Genomic DNA, 17,863 nt, shown 5'->3' with positions numbered 1-17,863 from the left:
GAGGTTAAACTGTTGCATTTCTGGACAAACCTTCAAGGCATTGATTTAACTTAGTCATCTTGGAGAATTGGTGCTGTTGAACAGTATTGCATTGCTCGAGGAGTTTCTAAAATGTGTCCAACACTTTTGTTGATTACAACATTTGAATATCATTAACTGAGTTCTGTCACGATCTGTCTGGGTTGTTTTTTGTCTTGTCTTTTTCTGTCTTTGGTTTCATGTTTTATTTTGAAAAGTCTTCACCTCCTGTCTTGCCTGTTGCTGTCTGTCTGTTTTCCCCCCTACCTAATTACCCGATTGTGTTCACCTGGTGCCCCTGTGTTTTCTCCTCCCTCCTCACCTGTGTCTTGTTTGTGTGATTAGTCTTGTGTGTATTTAAGTTATTTGTCTGTCTGTCATTGTTGGTTCATTGTTTGTCTTTGACTGTGTTCTTGTGTTAGTGTTCTGTTTGTGCCTCTAGACCAGGGCTATTCAATTAGTTTGGAATGGGGGCCGGTTGATTAAAATGATTCAAAGCAAGGGGCCGGGAAAAATGGCTTGAAATATGAGCAATCTATTAAGAGCTTCGGATACAGTAAATACTACAACAGCATAGTGGAGTGTGTCACGCCCTGGCTCAAGGACGGACAAAGGAAGGAGACCACACATGATTCATCCAATTGAAGTGCATTTATTTAAAGAAACTAAATTAACTATGAAGTCAGTTAATCAGTAATGTGTGTAGTGTGAACATGCATCAGTATATAAAGAAGCACAACAACCCAAGGTCCAGTAGAGCCAAGCAACCCAAGAGGAGAGAAAGACTGACTGCTCAGGCACCCATACTTGTAGCTGAGCAGTCAACCCAAATCAGGTGTCAGCAATCTCTCCTGATTTGGGGAGTGGCTAACCGGGACCTAAGGCCTAGGGGCCGTTACACCTCCCCCCTTAAGAATGAGGTAGCACCTCAGATCCTGAAACAAAACAAGAATATTAGACACAACATTTTCTTCCAATTCATAAATCTGAGTAACACGTCTCAGAGCACACACAAACTGCATTATAAGCCTATCAAAAGTGATACTAGGCAAAGAAGGAACTATGACAAAAAGTACCTGAGGTGACTACCGAAATTTGCACAAAACCTGCAATCATTATAGCCTAACCCCAGGAAAAGCAACTACTGCTGCTTAGTGGAAGAAACAGGGAATGCCTGTACGGCCAACACTTCAAGAAGAATGGGACGAAGCTCCCCTTGCCTGCCCCATCAGTTTTCAGCGCTTGCTCGTGCATCCATATGCTCGTTACTTTAAAACGTTTTGATGTGATTTAGGTGCTTTTTCTACACAGTAGTATTTGCCACGATGTTGTCTTTAGACTTTCTCGACGATGTTCGTCGCATGAATAAGCGGCAGGTATGTACCCGGACATTTGCTCTGATGTGACCACCGTCTCTTTGTATGGTAGAAATACAAAGCTAACGATAACTAGCCACCAAACGCTTTTCAACACTGTAGCTGTCTGTCACTTGTTAGCAACATTTCAAGAGAACTGTTTCATGCTTAATCATCTCTCAAAATAACCCCTTATTCCGTAGTTTGAAATACACCTTGTAACCTTGTTTAAACAATACTCTTGACTTCAGTGTCGCTAGCCATGTTGTTCCTCATTTTAACACTATTGTCATGGCACCGTTAGCTAAAGTCAGATTTGCTAACTAGTATTTCACCATTGAATATAATGTTATCTCAAACATATGCAGTGGTGTAAAGAAACTAAGTACATTTACTCTGTAATGTACTTTAGTACAATTTGAGGGAATTTTACTTTGTATTTCAATGTTCTGCTACTATGTACTTCGACCCCACTACAATGCAGAGGTACATATTGTACCTTTACTTCACAACATTTATTTAATATAAATTAGTTAATTTTCAGATTTTGAAGAATTATATTAAACGCTTGAGTAAGACTCATTAAAACCTGGAGTAAATACAAAAGCTACCCTGCAGTATACACATTAATTACAATTAGCTGCACCTTTACCAGCTTTGATAAGCAGATTAAGCACATAAATACTTAAATAATTTTAATCAAGACACATACTATTATTAAAATATCGGAAATCTGCATAAAGAGTACTTTCAATGTTGGTACTTTATGTATGTTTTGATGCTAAGACTTCTGTACATTTACATTTTGATTGCAGGACTTTAACTAGTAACACAGTATTCCTACAATAGTACAAGTACAAGATATGAGTACTTCTTCCACTTATGGATTTGCTTACTAGTACTTCACCACTGAATGTAATGTTATCTCAAACATATGGTGGGAAACAATCAGGAGTTAACCTCTACATGCAGACGTGTGTTTTGAGAGGCTGTAATAAGAAATGCAATTTTAATATTATTTGTGTTTGCAGCTCTATTACCAGGTGCTGAACTTTGGTATGATAGTTTCCTCTGCGCTGATGATCTGGAAGGGATTGATGGTCGTCACCGGCAGCGAGAGTCCGATTGTTGTTGTTCTCAGGTAAGTCACATGTGTTGGTATTTAACCCTCCTTTGGTTTCTCCCCCGTTACTTTGGTGTTCCCGGTCAAATTTGACTGTGTTTTAACTGCTCTTACATTAACAGAAAAAGCATCACCACATTTGATTTAACACCCTTTTAAGCTGTAAACATTGTCTCAGTCAGAATACTGGTTAACATGAATAACTGCAGTAAACATACGATAACAGACGTGGAAAATGGATTCCAAAATTAACATTTTGTCGATTTGCGAGTGTGTACTATGTGGATGAACATAATCTAGAGTTGCCCAGTCATTTCCTATGTCAGTCATATTTGACCGGGAACATCATAGGTGTAACAAAGTTGACTAAACGACTCAAAGTTCAGTGGATGTGGTGATCAGCAATTTCACATGTAGAAATGCCTACTGTGGAGGATATCATAGGGCCTTGAGGCAATCTAATGTAAAACACAATATTTATGATTGATGAAAGCAGTGCATTGGTCAGATTTGGGTTGGAGGGTTACATTTATTTTTGCCTTTATTTGGACTTGCCTCTGCTGATGAGAGCTAGTGTTGTGATATTATAAATAACTAGGGTTTGTGGTTCTGCATGACTAGTTCAATTATTTCGCTCAGAGTAAACAACAAATAAAGAGTCCAAGGACTGTTATTTATTTAGGGCAGGCAAGTCACATGTGGGCCTCAATAGTTGGGGGCGTTTAGGTTTTTGTGGGTGTTAATATTTTCTCTTGTGCAGCTTTGAATTATGATCGCTAGACACTAACGGCCCGTCCACACTACAGCTTCAAAAAAAGCTTGGAGCTGGGCGTGTCTGAAACTCGACCAACAACCAATCACATGAATCTCCCGCCCCTGACACACAAGCAGCGGTTTGATTGGCTAGAGCTTGTACTGGCATATGATTTGATTGGCTGGCGCTTCCACCGAAAGCTTCAGAAGCTTCAAAAGTTGAACATTGCTCAACTTTTGCAGCCTGAAACGCCAGGAAAGCTCCGCTCTGCTTCCCACAATGCAGTTCGGCGAAAAGTGACGTCACCCCATTCAAAGTGAATGGGCAGACGCGTTGGAAACCGTTTTTGATAGAGATGTCCCGATCCGATCACGTGATCGGGGATCGGAGCCGATCACGTGATTTTCCAAAAATCGGGGATCGGGATTTTTTTTTAAATTTAATGTTACAAAACAAAAAATGACCATGTTCACGTCTTAAAGTCATGCTGAGGACTTAGTTTTGGTTTAAAATTACACAACATCATGTATGTGTTGCTTTCTTTGGGCTTGTTGTCATAGACCTGGTTGCTTATTTCTCTGAAATCTGGCAACAGAGTGGGCAGGGCGCAGTGTCTAATAGTAGCAGTAAGCTAACGAGAGGCTACGTTCAGCTGGTGAGTTTGGAAGTATTATAAAATTGAAAGCGAAGGCAGTGTAACAGCCAGATGCAATGTTTGCAAGGCAGAGGTTCCGCGTGGTGGAAAGAACAGAGCTACGTTCAACACGACCAATCTAATACGCTACCTGAGAAACAAACACCAACAACAACACGGCGAGTACACAGCGGCCACTCAAGTAACGGCACTGAAACAACCAACACTTTCAGAGACTTTTAAAAGGAAAGAGAAACTGCCCCAGAACAGTGAAAAGGCCAACACAATAACAGCCAAGATAGCTGAATTCATCGCGTTGGATGACCAGCCGTTATCTGTTACCTTTTTTTTCTCTTAATGCATTGCATAAAGATCGGATCGGGAAAAATCGGTATCGGCAGATTGTCAAAATCAAATGATCGGAATCGGATCGGGAGCAAAAAAGGTGATCGGGACATCCCTAGTTTTTGAAGCTGTCGAAGCTGTAGTGTGGACGGGCCGTAAGAGATTGAGGCTTTGGTTGCACATGGTGAAAATGTGATCTATGCTACATTGACACACATTTGTAGGGCTGTGTATTGGCAACAATCTGGTGATGAGAGCACCACAGACCGTGGAGGCTTTTAAAAAAGGCCTCAAAACCCATCTCTTATCTCTTCAAAAGAGCCTTTGCCTAGACATTTTTATCACCCTTTTATTTTTTTTTATTTTTTTTATTGCTTTTTTTATTAATTCTACCGTGTTGTGTAATGTTTATTTATACTGTTCATGCTCACTACTTGTAGCACTTCGGGATTTGAATTCAAATATGAAGTGCTTTATAAATGGAACTTATTATTATTATTATTATACAATAATCATTTCAATAAAGTAGATTGCAACCCTGCACGCAGTGACTGTAGTCGTTTAAACTTCAACTGTAATAGTATAAAGGACACAATGCAAAACGCTACTTCAGGGCCATTACACGACTTCCTGTTGTTCTGTGGTAGAAGAGTCAAAATGGCTGAAGATATTCAACAACACTTCTGTTTGCTATCTGCCTTGTAACTGTTTCACAAAACATAATATCCCCTGGTCACTAGAAGTTGCATTAATAAATACTTAATACAGCAATGTTTGTCAACAAATGTATGAAAATAGATCCTTCTGCAACACAGCATAAATTGTATTGCTTTTTAATTATGTGAAAGCATGCCATGTGTGCATAATTACCGAAGAAAATGTGTGAAGCTTTGTGAAAATGTGTCCTCTCATGCATGTCTGTTGGGTTGGTTGTGAGTAGCACCGATGTACGCAGCAGTTTTATAACTGTTGTATTTCGATCAAACTGTTAGGATAAGTACGATTGAATGCAAGATGTCCAAATGATTGGTGTTTTTTGTTATTCCTGTATTTCATTATTTAATCTTCCTGATTATTCACTGAAGTCTTTCCTTTGACTAGAAAAGGCTTTTAGTTTTGTCAGTTCATAATTAATATGCAAGTCCAGTTGGAGAGTTATTGTTGATACCTCATTGTTGTTTTGCACATTTGATATTGGCTTCGTCTGTTTATTGTTTTCCAATTTTTCCAACAATTCCACACTGCGACCATTTAGATATTTTTCAACTCTAAAAAGACATGACTTGCTGCCACAAGTTGTGGATATGTCTGTTACACAAAGGTCGGGATAGGCATCCCATATGACATTTGGCACCAATGGAAACAATCTAAATGTTAGTAACTAATTTTAATAATATGTATCCACCATTCATTTCAGTGGGAGTATGGAGCCAGCTTTCCACAGAGGAGACCTGCTGTTTCTCAACCAACAGGGTAGAGGACCCCATCAGAGAGTCGGAGAGATTGTCGTCTTCAGGATAGAAGGCAGAGATATCCCATAGTACACAGAGTGCTCAAGATCCATGAAAAGTAGGAGAAAACACATTGTATTAATGTTCTGACCGTGATTTAGTGTTACTTTTCAGTATCACTGAGTCCCATGCCTGTATACCAGGGGTGTCCAAACTCTTCACAGAGGGCCACATACAGAAACATATACAAAGGGCTGGCCTATTGCCTCATAAGTTCAGTATAAGTCGTAGTCATAGGTAAATGATGCTTGTGAGTGTTGGCAGCTCATCCCTTAAAACAGAAGCCTCAGAGTGATTTATAATGAGGAGAAATTGGAAGGGTGTATTTCACGCTTGTTATAATAAATACAGGCATGAAAATCACTCACCTTTCGGCGAAATTCGCCGTTTTGAATCCAAAATAGGTCGTTTGTGTGATTCATGTAGATCTGCAATAAAATATTTTGGGGTATGGGGGGGGTCTGGGACCCGGAGTAATCTGCGGCCGCGAGCTGTTATGTGCCATCATGACACGCATGGTGTTCTTTTTTTATATATTATAATGAAGCGCGAGCTGTGTGCTCGAGTCTGCCTGCCTGTCGGCTCTGCTCATGGATGTATAATAAGGCTCTGCTGCTCATGATGGTCTAGCTTCAGCAGCTACATTACCTACGGGTGCGTTCGTTAATATTAACTGTGTGGTCCGGAGTCACTGTGGCACAGACTGGACCGCTGGTGAACAGCTGTTAGAACGGGCCGCTCAGGTGTTCACAGCAGAGCTCCCTGTCGGAGCGCAGAGCGTGATGTGCACTGAAAAGTTTTCTGTCGCAATATTATTGTTGAGCTAGCTAGCTAGCATACATTTTCACTATGTGCTAACGTTAGCTTTAGCCTTCGTTTTCTAATAGTTTTTTTTTCATAGGCGATAACGGAGGGGTGGTAATAAGTATAGATCTTGTACTTGAGTAAAAGTAGAAGCACTTCAGATCTTGTACTAAAGTTAAAAGTAGAAGTACTCAGATCTTGTACTTGAGTAAAAGTAGAAGTACTCAGGTCTTGTACTGAGTAAAAGTAGAAGTACTCAGATCTTGTACTTGATTAAAGTAGAAGTACTCAATCTTGTACTTGAGTAAAAGTAGAAGTACTCAGGTCTTGTACTTGAAGTAAAAGTAGAAGTACCAGAGTGTAGGAAGGAATACTCTGTTAGTAAAAGTACTGCATTCAAAATGTTCCTCAAGTAAAGTATTCTCATCAAAATATAGTGCAAAGTAGCGACAGGTAAAGTAGTCATTGTGCAGATTGGTCCATTTCAGAATAATATATATGATATGTTTTATAATGATTGATCATGAATGTGTTCTCAAAGCTGGTAAAGGTGCAGCTAGTTTGAATGAATTTGTATACTGCAGGGTAGCTGGTGAATTTACTCCAGGTGGAACTAAGTCTGATTCAACACTTGATTAGATTTCACATCAGTCATCCACATCTGTAAAGTAACTAAAGGTATTATACATGTAGTGGAGTCAAAGTACACCATTTACCTCTGAACTGTAGAGGGGAAGAAGAACAAAGTAGCAAAACATTGAAATACTTAAATAAGTACAAAGTATCTCAAAATTGTACCAGTATAGTACTTGAGTTTATGAATGTAGTTACTTTACACACCAGATGCCATAAAGATAGAAAGACTAAGCCTTGCACAGAGGCATGACAATACATTTTCAAAATGCTCAACAGTGCTGCCAAAATTATAAACTGACTGCTACACAATTAAAATAAATGCTTTTATATATTTGTATTAGATGTGACTCTTTACCATTTTCTGTTATTATTAACACTGCTGCTTTAGTTGTTCTGACTGCTAAAATCCTCTGTTATTCCTCATTTTAAAGCCGATATTCCGTGGGTCGGGGGCTCGGGTTCCTTGTCACCTTTTCCATACCTGATGAGTTTGCCATCCTGAAATAAGTCATTGGGATTTTTTTTATAACAAGCTGTTAGAAAATTGTTCCAACTTGAATTGACTGAATTTATTTGAAAAGTGGTCTTATTAACACTGAATACTACTGTGTAATATAGTTATATATTTATTAGGGCTGTCAGTCAATTAAAATATTTAATCGCGATTAATCGCATGATTGTCCATAGTTAATCGCGATTAATCGCAAATTAATCGCACATTTTTTATCTGTTCTAAATGTACCTTAGAGGAATATTTTCAAGTTTTTAATACTCTTATTAACATATGAGTGGACAAATATGCTTTATGCTAATGTTTATTATCATTTGAACAATGACACATATTCTCATGAATATTAAACACAACACACCTGTGTGTGTGTGTGTGTGTGGTGTGTGTGTGTGTGTGTGTGTGTGTGTGTGTGTGTGTGTGTGTGTGTGTGTGTGTGTGTGTGTGTGTGTGTGTGTGTGTGTGTGTGTGTGTGTGTGTGTGTGTGTGTGTGGTGTGTGTGGTGTGTGTGTGTGTGTGGTTGTGTGTGTGTGTGTGTGTGTGTGTGTGTGTGTGTGTGGTGTGTGTGTGTGTGTGTGTGTGTGGGAGCTATGTGCAACTCAAGGCATATGCTCGAACGGGAGCTGCCTGGACGCTGCAATCAGTTGCTGCAATCATGAGTGTGCTGACTTCTCCTCATGTCCCCGCTGTCTGCTTCCTGCATAAAGTTCCAGTGCTCTACGGTTGCAGTTGTGGCGAAATGTCCTCCTCTGTTTTCATTTAAACAGCTCCTTATATCCGTTAGCGCATGCTAGCTAGCACCAGATCTAAACAACAACAACAATGCACGTAAGGTCTCTCTCTCGCCGCTCGGGCCACATAACACACACCCTCCCGGTCCTCCAGATGGCCAGTCCGTGCCTGCGGTGAGCGTGGAAGTGTGGTCTGCCACAAGCGGGCGGCAGGAGCTGGGGCTGTCAGCAGATGGTATTTTAAACTCGATGCGCTCTGAAACTACGGGGCGGCCGAGGAAAAAAATACACATGCGTTAATCGCGTTAAAATAATTATGGCGTTACTTTTTGTTGTTGCGTTTATTAACGCGTTAACTTGACAGCACTAATATTTTATTTAAGAAGTACAATATAAGACAAGCACAAGTTTCCATTGTGGCCGTATTACATTATACTTTTTTAATTTGCTAAGGGCCGATTGAAAAGGGTCGCATTTTGCCCCCGGGCCGTAGTTTGGACAACCCCTGCTGTATAGCAAACCTGAGAAAACAATTCTCAGAGAGGGCCGCGTTGATATTTCCCACTCATCATGAATCATCCAGTGACAAATGTGTTGAAATCAGGCCTTGATGTACGTTTGATGTAAATAATTTTGTCCTCAGGGAAACTGGAGACATTAAGTTCTTGACCAAAGGGGACAACAATGCAGTGGATGACAGAGGACTGTACAAGCAGGGCCAACACTGGCTGGAGAAAAAAGACGTGGTGGGACGAGCCAGGGGGTAAGTGATGTGAAAATATCCATGATTGATCCAGATATCTTGATAGCTTAATAACACAATTACGTCACCTTTTCTGCTGTCCACAGATGAAATATGTTTTATAACAAATGCAGAGAAATGTATATTACATTCAATAGTGGTTATTTACACGATACATTATCATGTGTTGCCAAGGTTTTCTGGCATAAAAAGTGACACTTGTACCGTCCAATGGAATTGAGCCTCGTTTGTCTTAGTTTGGTGACAAACTGAGAAAAAGGTCATATGCAAAGTAGCAATTTCACATGTGTCCTGTATATAAGATTGAGGGATTATGATTTTCTATTATATTTTCCAGTCAATTTATATTGAACAAGGTAGGATTTAGGCAACTCATTCTCTTCATCAGCGCTTGTCCAGATGTATGCGAGGGATAGTGTTGTCGTGACTATCATAGACGGGTAATTAACCGCTGAGTCTTCATCCAAACAAAGAGCACAACTCCATAACTACGCTCTGGTTGTTATCATTCCAACAACAAATCACCTTTACCTTACGAGATGTTGCGGAAAATCGGAACAAAAGAGCTTCCTACTCACCTCCCTACAAACAAAACTGATAACAAGCAGGTGCTCAGGAAATATGAATTGCACCTCCACACACAGTTACTATCGGAGACTAAGTGATACGCAGGTCAATTATGTGCCTTGCTCCGACAGATAGGAAGGGCATTAAACACTCAAATGGTTCTATGAGCAGATGTTCATTCAAGAATAGGGCTTTCACAATCATGAAATATTAGTCGACTGTTTGAGAAATAATTGCAAATCCAGATTTAATTGTCTTTATTGTTTTTTCTTCAATGCCACAAAGCGGCGCTAGTGTGCTCAGCTTTGCAATAAGACTTCAATCCATATTATTAATTTCAATGGCTGAAATTCATTATCAAATATTTAGCTTATACAATGTTTCACCTCTTCAATCAATCAATCAATCAATCAATCAATCAATCAATCAATCAATCAATCAATGTTTATTTATATAGCCCAATATCACAAATGTTACATTTGTCTCAGTGGACTTCACAGTGTGTACAGAATATCAGTATGACAATACGACACCCTCTGTCCTTAGACCCTCTGTCCTTAGACCCTCACATCGTACAAGGAAAAACTTCCAAAGAAAACCCACAGTTTAAAGGGAACATGGGAGAAACCTCAGGGAGAGCAACAGAGGAGGGATCCCTCTCCCAGGACGGATGGACAGACGTGCAATAGATGCCGTGTGTAAATTGAAAAGATAATACATTTACAACATAGGTAGTCCAAATGTTTGGAAATGCATGTGTCCGTAATAAGAAGATGAATCCACGAGGATGTTAACAATCCTGTGGGAGCCATCAGTGAAGTAGTATGATGAGTCAGGCAGGAGCACAGTGACAGGTTCAGCCACGATTCAGGATCCCGGCGTAGATAGACACCAAAAAGAAATTTGGGAGAAGATGGGTTATTCGGAACATGAGACTACACAGGTACAGACAGAGAGAAGGAAGAAGTAAGGTGTCCCCCGACAAACTAAGCCTATATCAGCAAAACTAGAGGCTGAATCTAATCAGCCCTAACTATAAGCTTTATCAAAAAGGAAGGTCTTAAGTGCACTCTTAAAAACGGATAGGGTGTCTGCCGCCCGAACACAAACTGGAAGCTGATTGCACAAAAGTGGAGCTTGATAAGAAAAAAACCTCTTGCTCTGCTACACAGATTAATATCAGAATATCTTGTTCTGATTCTGTGTAGGCCCCCTAATGTAAAAAAAAAACAAGTGTTTCAAGAGTCTTCATGTTATTTTCAGAAGTTAATATGCAGCGGGGATTAACCGTTCCTGATTCAGCTTCCACACCGCGGGGGGGGAGGCAGGCAGAGAGGCAGAGACAGTCTCAGGATCCAACTTAGCTTTAGCTGCAGTGTTTGACCAGAGACACTGAAGCCTCAGTCAGTGCATCAACCATACTTCTCTCTTTAGCTTGATCACACCAATGAACCACACCTTGTTTTCATCAAAATATTTGTACTTGAGTTGTAAAACTAGAAAAACTGGATGACAGCACAGCATTACTTTCCCCAGAACACACTGCTGCACCTGTAGGGGAGTTTCTCAGAAATACATCAAGAGAGATGTTTATTATTGGCACCTCTTTGTCACCCTTTTGCTTCAGAAAGCCATACATATCTCATGTTAGCTTAAGCGGATGAACCTGCCAAAGCACTGTAAGATCTATAAATCAGTCTTTTTTTCTAACTAAAAGTTAAAGGAATACTTTCTATTAGTGCCACGTTTGTAACGGTGGCTTTAAATCCACTCGATTGTGTGAAATAAGCAATGATTTTGCTTAAGGATAGCGGTCAGCTCCAATAATGGCGATCAGGCTTATGAAATAATACCTGAAGGCGTTTCTCACGAAGGCGTCTTCTGATCATTTGAGTTGTCTTGAAATGTTTTGCATTCATTTCTAATTGAACTGCTTGAGCCCCAATCATGTATGCTTCCCAATATCTAATTGTATCCAATATGCTACCAAAGATAAGTTATTGATATTTATTTATATACACAGCAGAAAATGTTATGAGTTACAAACTTAACTGCCTGAGGATAGTAGGCTTGCACATCTAGGTTCGCCTTCTAAAGCCCTTTATGAAACACACTTTAATAAGCTGGTTGTAATGTGAATCACTCCCTATGCACTTTAAGGTTGTGTAAAGTCCTGATCTGTTCTTAATTGGACCTTTGTTTACTGCTGTAGTTATCCTCCTGTAAAACGTATTTTATGTAAAGCACTTTGTAAATACTGTTGTTTTAATATGCAATATGATGCATCTATAAAATCTCCTTATGGTTAACATTTTTTATTTTCTCCAGGTTTGTGCCATACATCGGAATTGTCACCATTCTCATGAATGATTACCCCAAGTTCAAAGTAAGTGGGTCGACTCTATAGCACTAGAGTCAGTTTACAAGATTTTTTTTTAAGCTTAGTGATGTTCAGCATGATCGTCTGATTTGTTAAATGTCTTGTTCTCCTCCCGCAGTATGCTGTCCTCTTCTTGCTGGGTCTCTTCGTGCTGGTCCATCGGGAGTGAGGTCCCCAGACTTCAGGACCCAGGAAGGATAAACTACGTCCAGGAAACCTCAGTCATGCCTTTCAAAACAGAATTCAGTTAGATTTTGTCAAACCCAACTGGCTTTTTTGTACCATTTGTTTGAACATTTTGTAGAAACGTGGATAGAGTGTTTACATTTGAAAAAAAGACAACAAGCTTTAAAAATATTTTTGTGAGGGGTAGGCTAGGTTTAGTTTGGAAATCTTTATTTGTAATCCTCAGAATGTGAAACAGCATTCATCCAGATAAATTAAGTCTTTATTTCCTGTTGTTCATGGACTTTGAAAAAATATGTGAAGTATTTTATGACAACTGAATATGAATATTATTAAATATGAAATCTGTTTTCCATCCAATATGGATTATTATAACTCTGTCTCTTTTTGTTATGGCACCTGTTGTGCCTATATCTGTTTATATTCATATACTGGGGTTACAACAGTGATGCAATTCCTGGAAAATAAATGATTTAGAAAAACTGTTTTCCAGGCTTGGCAATAGTTTGGAATAATAAGAGTGTCCAGCAATTAAAAACGGTTAACTATTTTCTTAATTCCCACATTGCCGTTTATAGCTGTCAAATGAGCGAGTAAAGTTAGCCCCCCATGCTACAGTTTTACTACAATGCCTGTCTTAGGACATAGCACAATGGAGCAATAGCCTTAACAGTGTGGCCTACCACTGCTATATAGGGTTAGGGTTACACTACAATAATAAAAAAGGGCATGTAGAATTGTCTCAGGTATGGAAAAACAAGTATTTATGTATTTGTAATTGTTAGGGAATCATCTGCTTAGGTATTCAACCTTTGACACAGTTCATCGTTTTCTCCTTTCACAGTCTCCTTTCTCATGGCATAGGTCTACGGCCTTGGGTATTGCAGCTATCTCTCTTAAGGAGGGGCAGCTTGGGTGCATTGATGAGGCTATGTCCGAGCACAAGCTGACATGAGTAATTTATTGTTCAGGCCTTCAGGGACATCTAGAGGCCCTTCTTTCTGGAACATAGGTTCCCTGGCGCACAATATTTTCTATGGACGACAGCTCTCGTTAGATTCAGGGTCCACATTTGTTTAGTCTCACTGATAAAGAATGTTGATTATTACACTCCGAACTATTTAAAACCTCGAACTACAGAAGAGTTCTTCAGATTTGGTGTGGCAACCTCTGTGTCAACTTGTGGCACAGAACATGTCTTGTGAATTCTCCGGCCGAAGCTCCAAATAAACCATCAGTGTTTGCCATTGACGATGCTTCCACCTGGTCAAATTAAAGGCTGCACAAAACTCAGGTTACAATACAACCATTCTAACATTTCAATTTATAGATTCTACATCAAAACAATTAGCTTTTATTGTTTCCAATGATAACGTCACCTTAAGTGGAGGAATGCAAACCTGTTTTCAAATTTAGGGCTTTGATTTTGTTGACTGACATTTCTCAGTAATGACACCCTCAGCCACCCAATAACTTCTCGATTAATAGATTATAATCTATACCATGCTTAAATGGACTCCTAAATTATTGTATGTAAGAAAAGGGGGGGGAAGAGTCAATTATATAAGGTAATCTATTTGTTTAAACCGATGTTTTATGGACAAGAATATTTATTTCTGGTAATTAATATTTGATCAAACGGTAAATGGTAAATTAATATAACATTTAGAATCATTGAGAAGGGGGCATATCCGACTAGCTCACCTTTAACTTACAATAGCATTTCTCTGCTATGGACTGATGAGTATATGATTCTCGCATGGTAAATGACTAACACAAACCTTCACCCCCCAGCCCCCTGCAAGGAAGCACAAGGGCGAGATGAGGGGATTCTTCTCTTCACCTTTCTGATGAGAGGGGATTATTTTCTTCACCTTTCTGATGAGAGGGGACTCTTCTCTTCACCTTTCTGCTCAGTGGGCTCAAGCAGACAACCCTATTGTACGAGCGAGGGCTTCAGAGGCTTCTATAATACAAGGTTCCATGTGTCTTGGAGCAGTTTGATGTCTTCCCAACCTCTCCTATCACGGATAGCGTGAGGAATGCAGGCACATGAGCCTCTGATTCACTGGAGGATTAACTACAGTGCTCATTGAATGGGCCACACAAAAGCAGAGCAATATGGGGGGGGTGGGGTTGAAATATGGCTTGAGCTTTGATGAAGAAGAGTTTGAGTCAATCAGCACCTCAGTGCTAATCTACAGTATCAGGATGCCTTAACACACACAGACACTCAGAACGGTGTCATAAAGGGAGGAGGAAACAAGTCAAAAAGACTGACGGACATGTTCTTCCAGCTCTCACGATGAACTTTGAATTGAATGACCAGATGTTTTTAATTAATTTTTATATTTCCAATGACCAAACATGTCAAATAGTGGGGATAAATATATGTTGGCAGATCAGAAACATTTAAAATTAAATACTTTCAGATTATAAGGTATTGAATAATAAGGTATTTCTACTATTATCACAGATTATGTTAATATCCTTAATCGTCCAGCAATCAGGCTTAACAACAATACTCTTTAATGTATTATCCAAAGTTCCATCTCTCCCCATGTCTCTCTGAGTTTCGTCTCCATTGCTTCAGAGGTTTCCATCACAGTAATTATAGCAAAAGCAGGTGTGTTCTATATCAAGTATTTATTTTAGGGAATAAAAAGCAATTTCTTCTGGAAATGTATTTGAAAGACATCACCTTCCAGATTGAACTCTGACTGAAATTGCATTTGGTCAATGTTTCATTACACCTCAAAGACCTTGACCCTGGGGACTGTTATAGGGCCTTTTTTAAATGACTGTTGACAAAAGTGTGCTTCAGTGGTCACAAGTGGATATGAGAAAATCACACGTTAAAAAACTGACCTGATCAAAGCAGTTTCATTTATAAAACGACTTTAGGTTCTGTTATTGGGACAGAGTCAGATGTGGAGTGAGCATGAACTTCTGTCAACTTTTCATTTTAATAAATAAACAAAGCAACACAAGGTAACCCTAGAAATAATTGGTGCCTTGATGAATCAAATGTTTTGAGTTTGAGAGGCAAATATCACCTCTTTAATGAAAATATAGTGTTGAAAGAACCATGGCTGTCTCTTTTGATCTGATTTGTGAATTTAGTAAAAGTGATGGGCAGAGTCTACTAATTAGACTGACATTCAGCTGCAAGTGTGTGTGAATGCCAAAGGTCAGGTAAAGAGCAAGATGCAAACTGCAGCCTTTCCACTAAACTTGCAACTTTAGCACCCCGAAGTGACGAAGAGGCTGTCTGTCTGATCAGCTCTAAATTAGCCGTGAGAATCAGCAGGTTCTCTGTCCACGGAGGACTGATGGTGATCACAGCAGCATGCTGCAACTGGCCAAATGTCATGTTGCTTATTGTCAGGGGCCAGGGCCGGCCCTTAGAGCGTGGGGGGTTTGAGGGACCTGTGTGGGAAATTACTATATGTGTTGCTACAGGGAAGCATTGGTTGTCATCTCTGACATTGTGTGGATCCACATCATTTACACCAACATCACAACTTCTGTGAAATGATATCAGTGTGTATGAAACTTGTATTCACTGCAACCTTTTTAAACTTTATTCTATATTTAAAAAATTGTATTTGTTATATTTTGGCTTTCAGTGTATTTAAATGTAACTTTATTGATCTATTTATTTGTATTATTGTTTTTTAAAGCACTTTGAATTGCCTTGGTGTTAAAAATGTGCTGTATAAATAAACTTGCCTTGTCTTATTAAAGGTGACAATAAAGTGTGTGTTATGGCAGATATTTGTGGCTTGATATGCATTGTAGTCTGATGAATCTATTTGAAAACATTTCAAATATAGTGAAGTCATATCAACAAAAACTGCAACCTGCAAACCTTTAACAGAGGAAAGTAAAGTTAAAGCTCAATGAATCATCTCCACTGAGAGTTTCAGCACTGATATATTTCTGCCTGTGTAATTAGGTAGCTGAGAAGACTGTTTTTCAACCAACATTTCTATCTGCCCCGGGTTAAAGACAAATGGTGTGGTGCGTAAAATACGCACAGCCAGAGGCGCGGTCCAACGAAATCCTGACAATGACTACATTTCGATTAATGCAGCTGGCTTAATGAAAAGTACACGCAACATAAACACAGCCCGCCCCGCAGGAGAGCATAAAAGCAGTCGCGTCTGAGCAATCCACACCAACAGGACACACTTGGACATTTGTGCCCTGGAGAACAGTTTGCCACTTCGCGCTGAGATGAGAGGGTTTTCTCTGAATAATGTTTGCCAGTGTGGCTTATTTGCTTATCTCCTCTTCTTTTCTTTCATGACTTTTACCGTCGCTGTCAGTTTCGACCTGACTGAGCTAAGGAATAAAGTTGCTAAAATCAAAGTGAATCCAAGAGGGAATCTTTGGGCTACAGGTAAGAATCATCATCTATAACAACTATTGACCAATCAGTCATTTGTGTATAGAAATACATTACATGTATTTTAACATAAATGTAAGGTGCAATACGTTACATCTTTTAACATGATCACATTATTTTTTCTCTAACAATGTTAATTTTGTCCCTAAAGGATTTCCACCTCGCCAAGTCTGACTTATTTTAATTCTTTATTTGATTTAATTATTTTTTATTAATTCTATGTTAACGAGCGTCTTCTTTGATTCGACAGGACATTTCATGGGGAAGAAGAGCGTGATGGATCCCCCGCTGCTGTCCTCAGAGGAGAGGCAGGGGGTTGATGCTCTGGAAGTCTCTCTGCCCGCTGAGCAGAGCACCCTCACGGAGCTTTTCCACCAGTTCCTGCGGGTGAATACACAAGAGAGAAGCACGACAAATCCGGTGAGCACCACTAATTACCAGACGTTTTTTGACGCTCAAAATGACAAACAATCGATATTAAAACTTGTTCTCGTGTTCTCTGTTTCAGGACGACGTGTTGATGAAGATTATAGAAAGCTACATCCAAAGCAGAAAGTGATACAGAGGATGTCAGGCTCGCATGAACACGGATCCGAGGTCACCTGGCATCATGGGTTAAAAAAAATACATTAGACACAGTTTACTGTCTCTTGCTCATCATGATTGTAATTACCTGTAACTGTCATACTGTTCGTGTGCCATCGGAAATGCACGTAAAGGTTTTTTTCCATTTATTTTGATGATGATATTTGACATTGTCTTGTTGTTTAAAATTATTTTTATTAAATAAAATTATTATTTGCACTGCTCTGAGTTTGATCTGCTGCAGATAAATGATGACCTATTTGTATACATCAGGTTTGATTCACTGCAATCCTATAAGCACATCATTACTTCATTATGGCTATATACCACTGGGTTTCTGCTATTTGTTTATTGGAATATTGGTCATCAACAATGAACATTATATAAAATATGTTATGGGATATATCCATGGTCTAAAAGCCTCTTCAATGAGAGCTCATTAAGGGCTGAACAAAAACATTACAAATTATAGTTAATGGGTTAAAAAATTCCAGAAAACTGTTAAAATGACTGTTAAAACTTTTAAATGGAGTTCTCCAGCTTCTTTTTTTC

At 39.3% G+C, this 17,863-nt stretch overlaps 1 protein-coding gene and 1 pseudogene across 1 annotated transcript; both read left to right on the top strand.

The window, feature by feature from the left end:
* The first annotated feature begins 1,248 nt into the window (after nucleotides 1-1,248).
* On the top strand, nucleotides 1,249-12,797 carry LOC117440070 (signal peptidase complex catalytic subunit SEC11A-like; annotated as a pseudogene).
* A 3,659-nt stretch (nucleotides 12,798-16,456) lies between these two features.
* nmbb (neuromedin Bb) lies at nucleotides 16,457-17,434 on the top strand. The gene is made up of 3 exons (XM_034079782.2): nucleotides 16,457-16,720; nucleotides 16,977-17,146; nucleotides 17,235-17,434. The coding sequence occupies exons 1-3, from the start codon at nucleotides 16,555-16,557 to the stop codon at nucleotides 17,283-17,285; spliced, it is 387 nt and encodes a 128-aa protein (XP_033935673.1). The 5' UTR covers nucleotides 16,457-16,554; the 3' UTR covers nucleotides 17,286-17,434.
* The last annotated feature ends 429 nt before the right edge of the window (nucleotides 17,435-17,863 follow it).

Source organism: Pseudochaenichthys georgianus, chromosome 3 (assembly GCF_902827115.2).
Source record: "Pseudochaenichthys georgianus chromosome 3, fPseGeo1.2, whole genome shotgun sequence".
In the NCBI taxonomy this organism is placed as follows: Eukaryota; Metazoa; Chordata; class Actinopteri; order Perciformes; family Channichthyidae; genus Pseudochaenichthys; species Pseudochaenichthys georgianus.
Note: the sequence above shows the minus strand (reverse complement) of the source record. Positions and strands in the feature narration are given on the sequence as shown.

Bases quoted from the DNA above. Each gene is read 5' to 3' on its own strand.
- nmbb (XM_034079782.2), top strand. From the start codon at position 16,555: ATGAGAGGGTTTTCTCTGAATAATGTTTGCCAGTGTGGCTTATTTGCT. The intron at 16,721-16,976 runs GTAAGAATCATC...TTGATTCGACAG, and splicing joins AGGGAATCTTTGGGCTACAG to GACATTTCATGGGGAAGAAG. The intron at 17,147-17,234 runs GTGAGCACCACT...TCTCTGTTTCAG, and splicing joins AGAGAAGCACGACAAATCCG to GACGACGTGTTGATGAAGAT.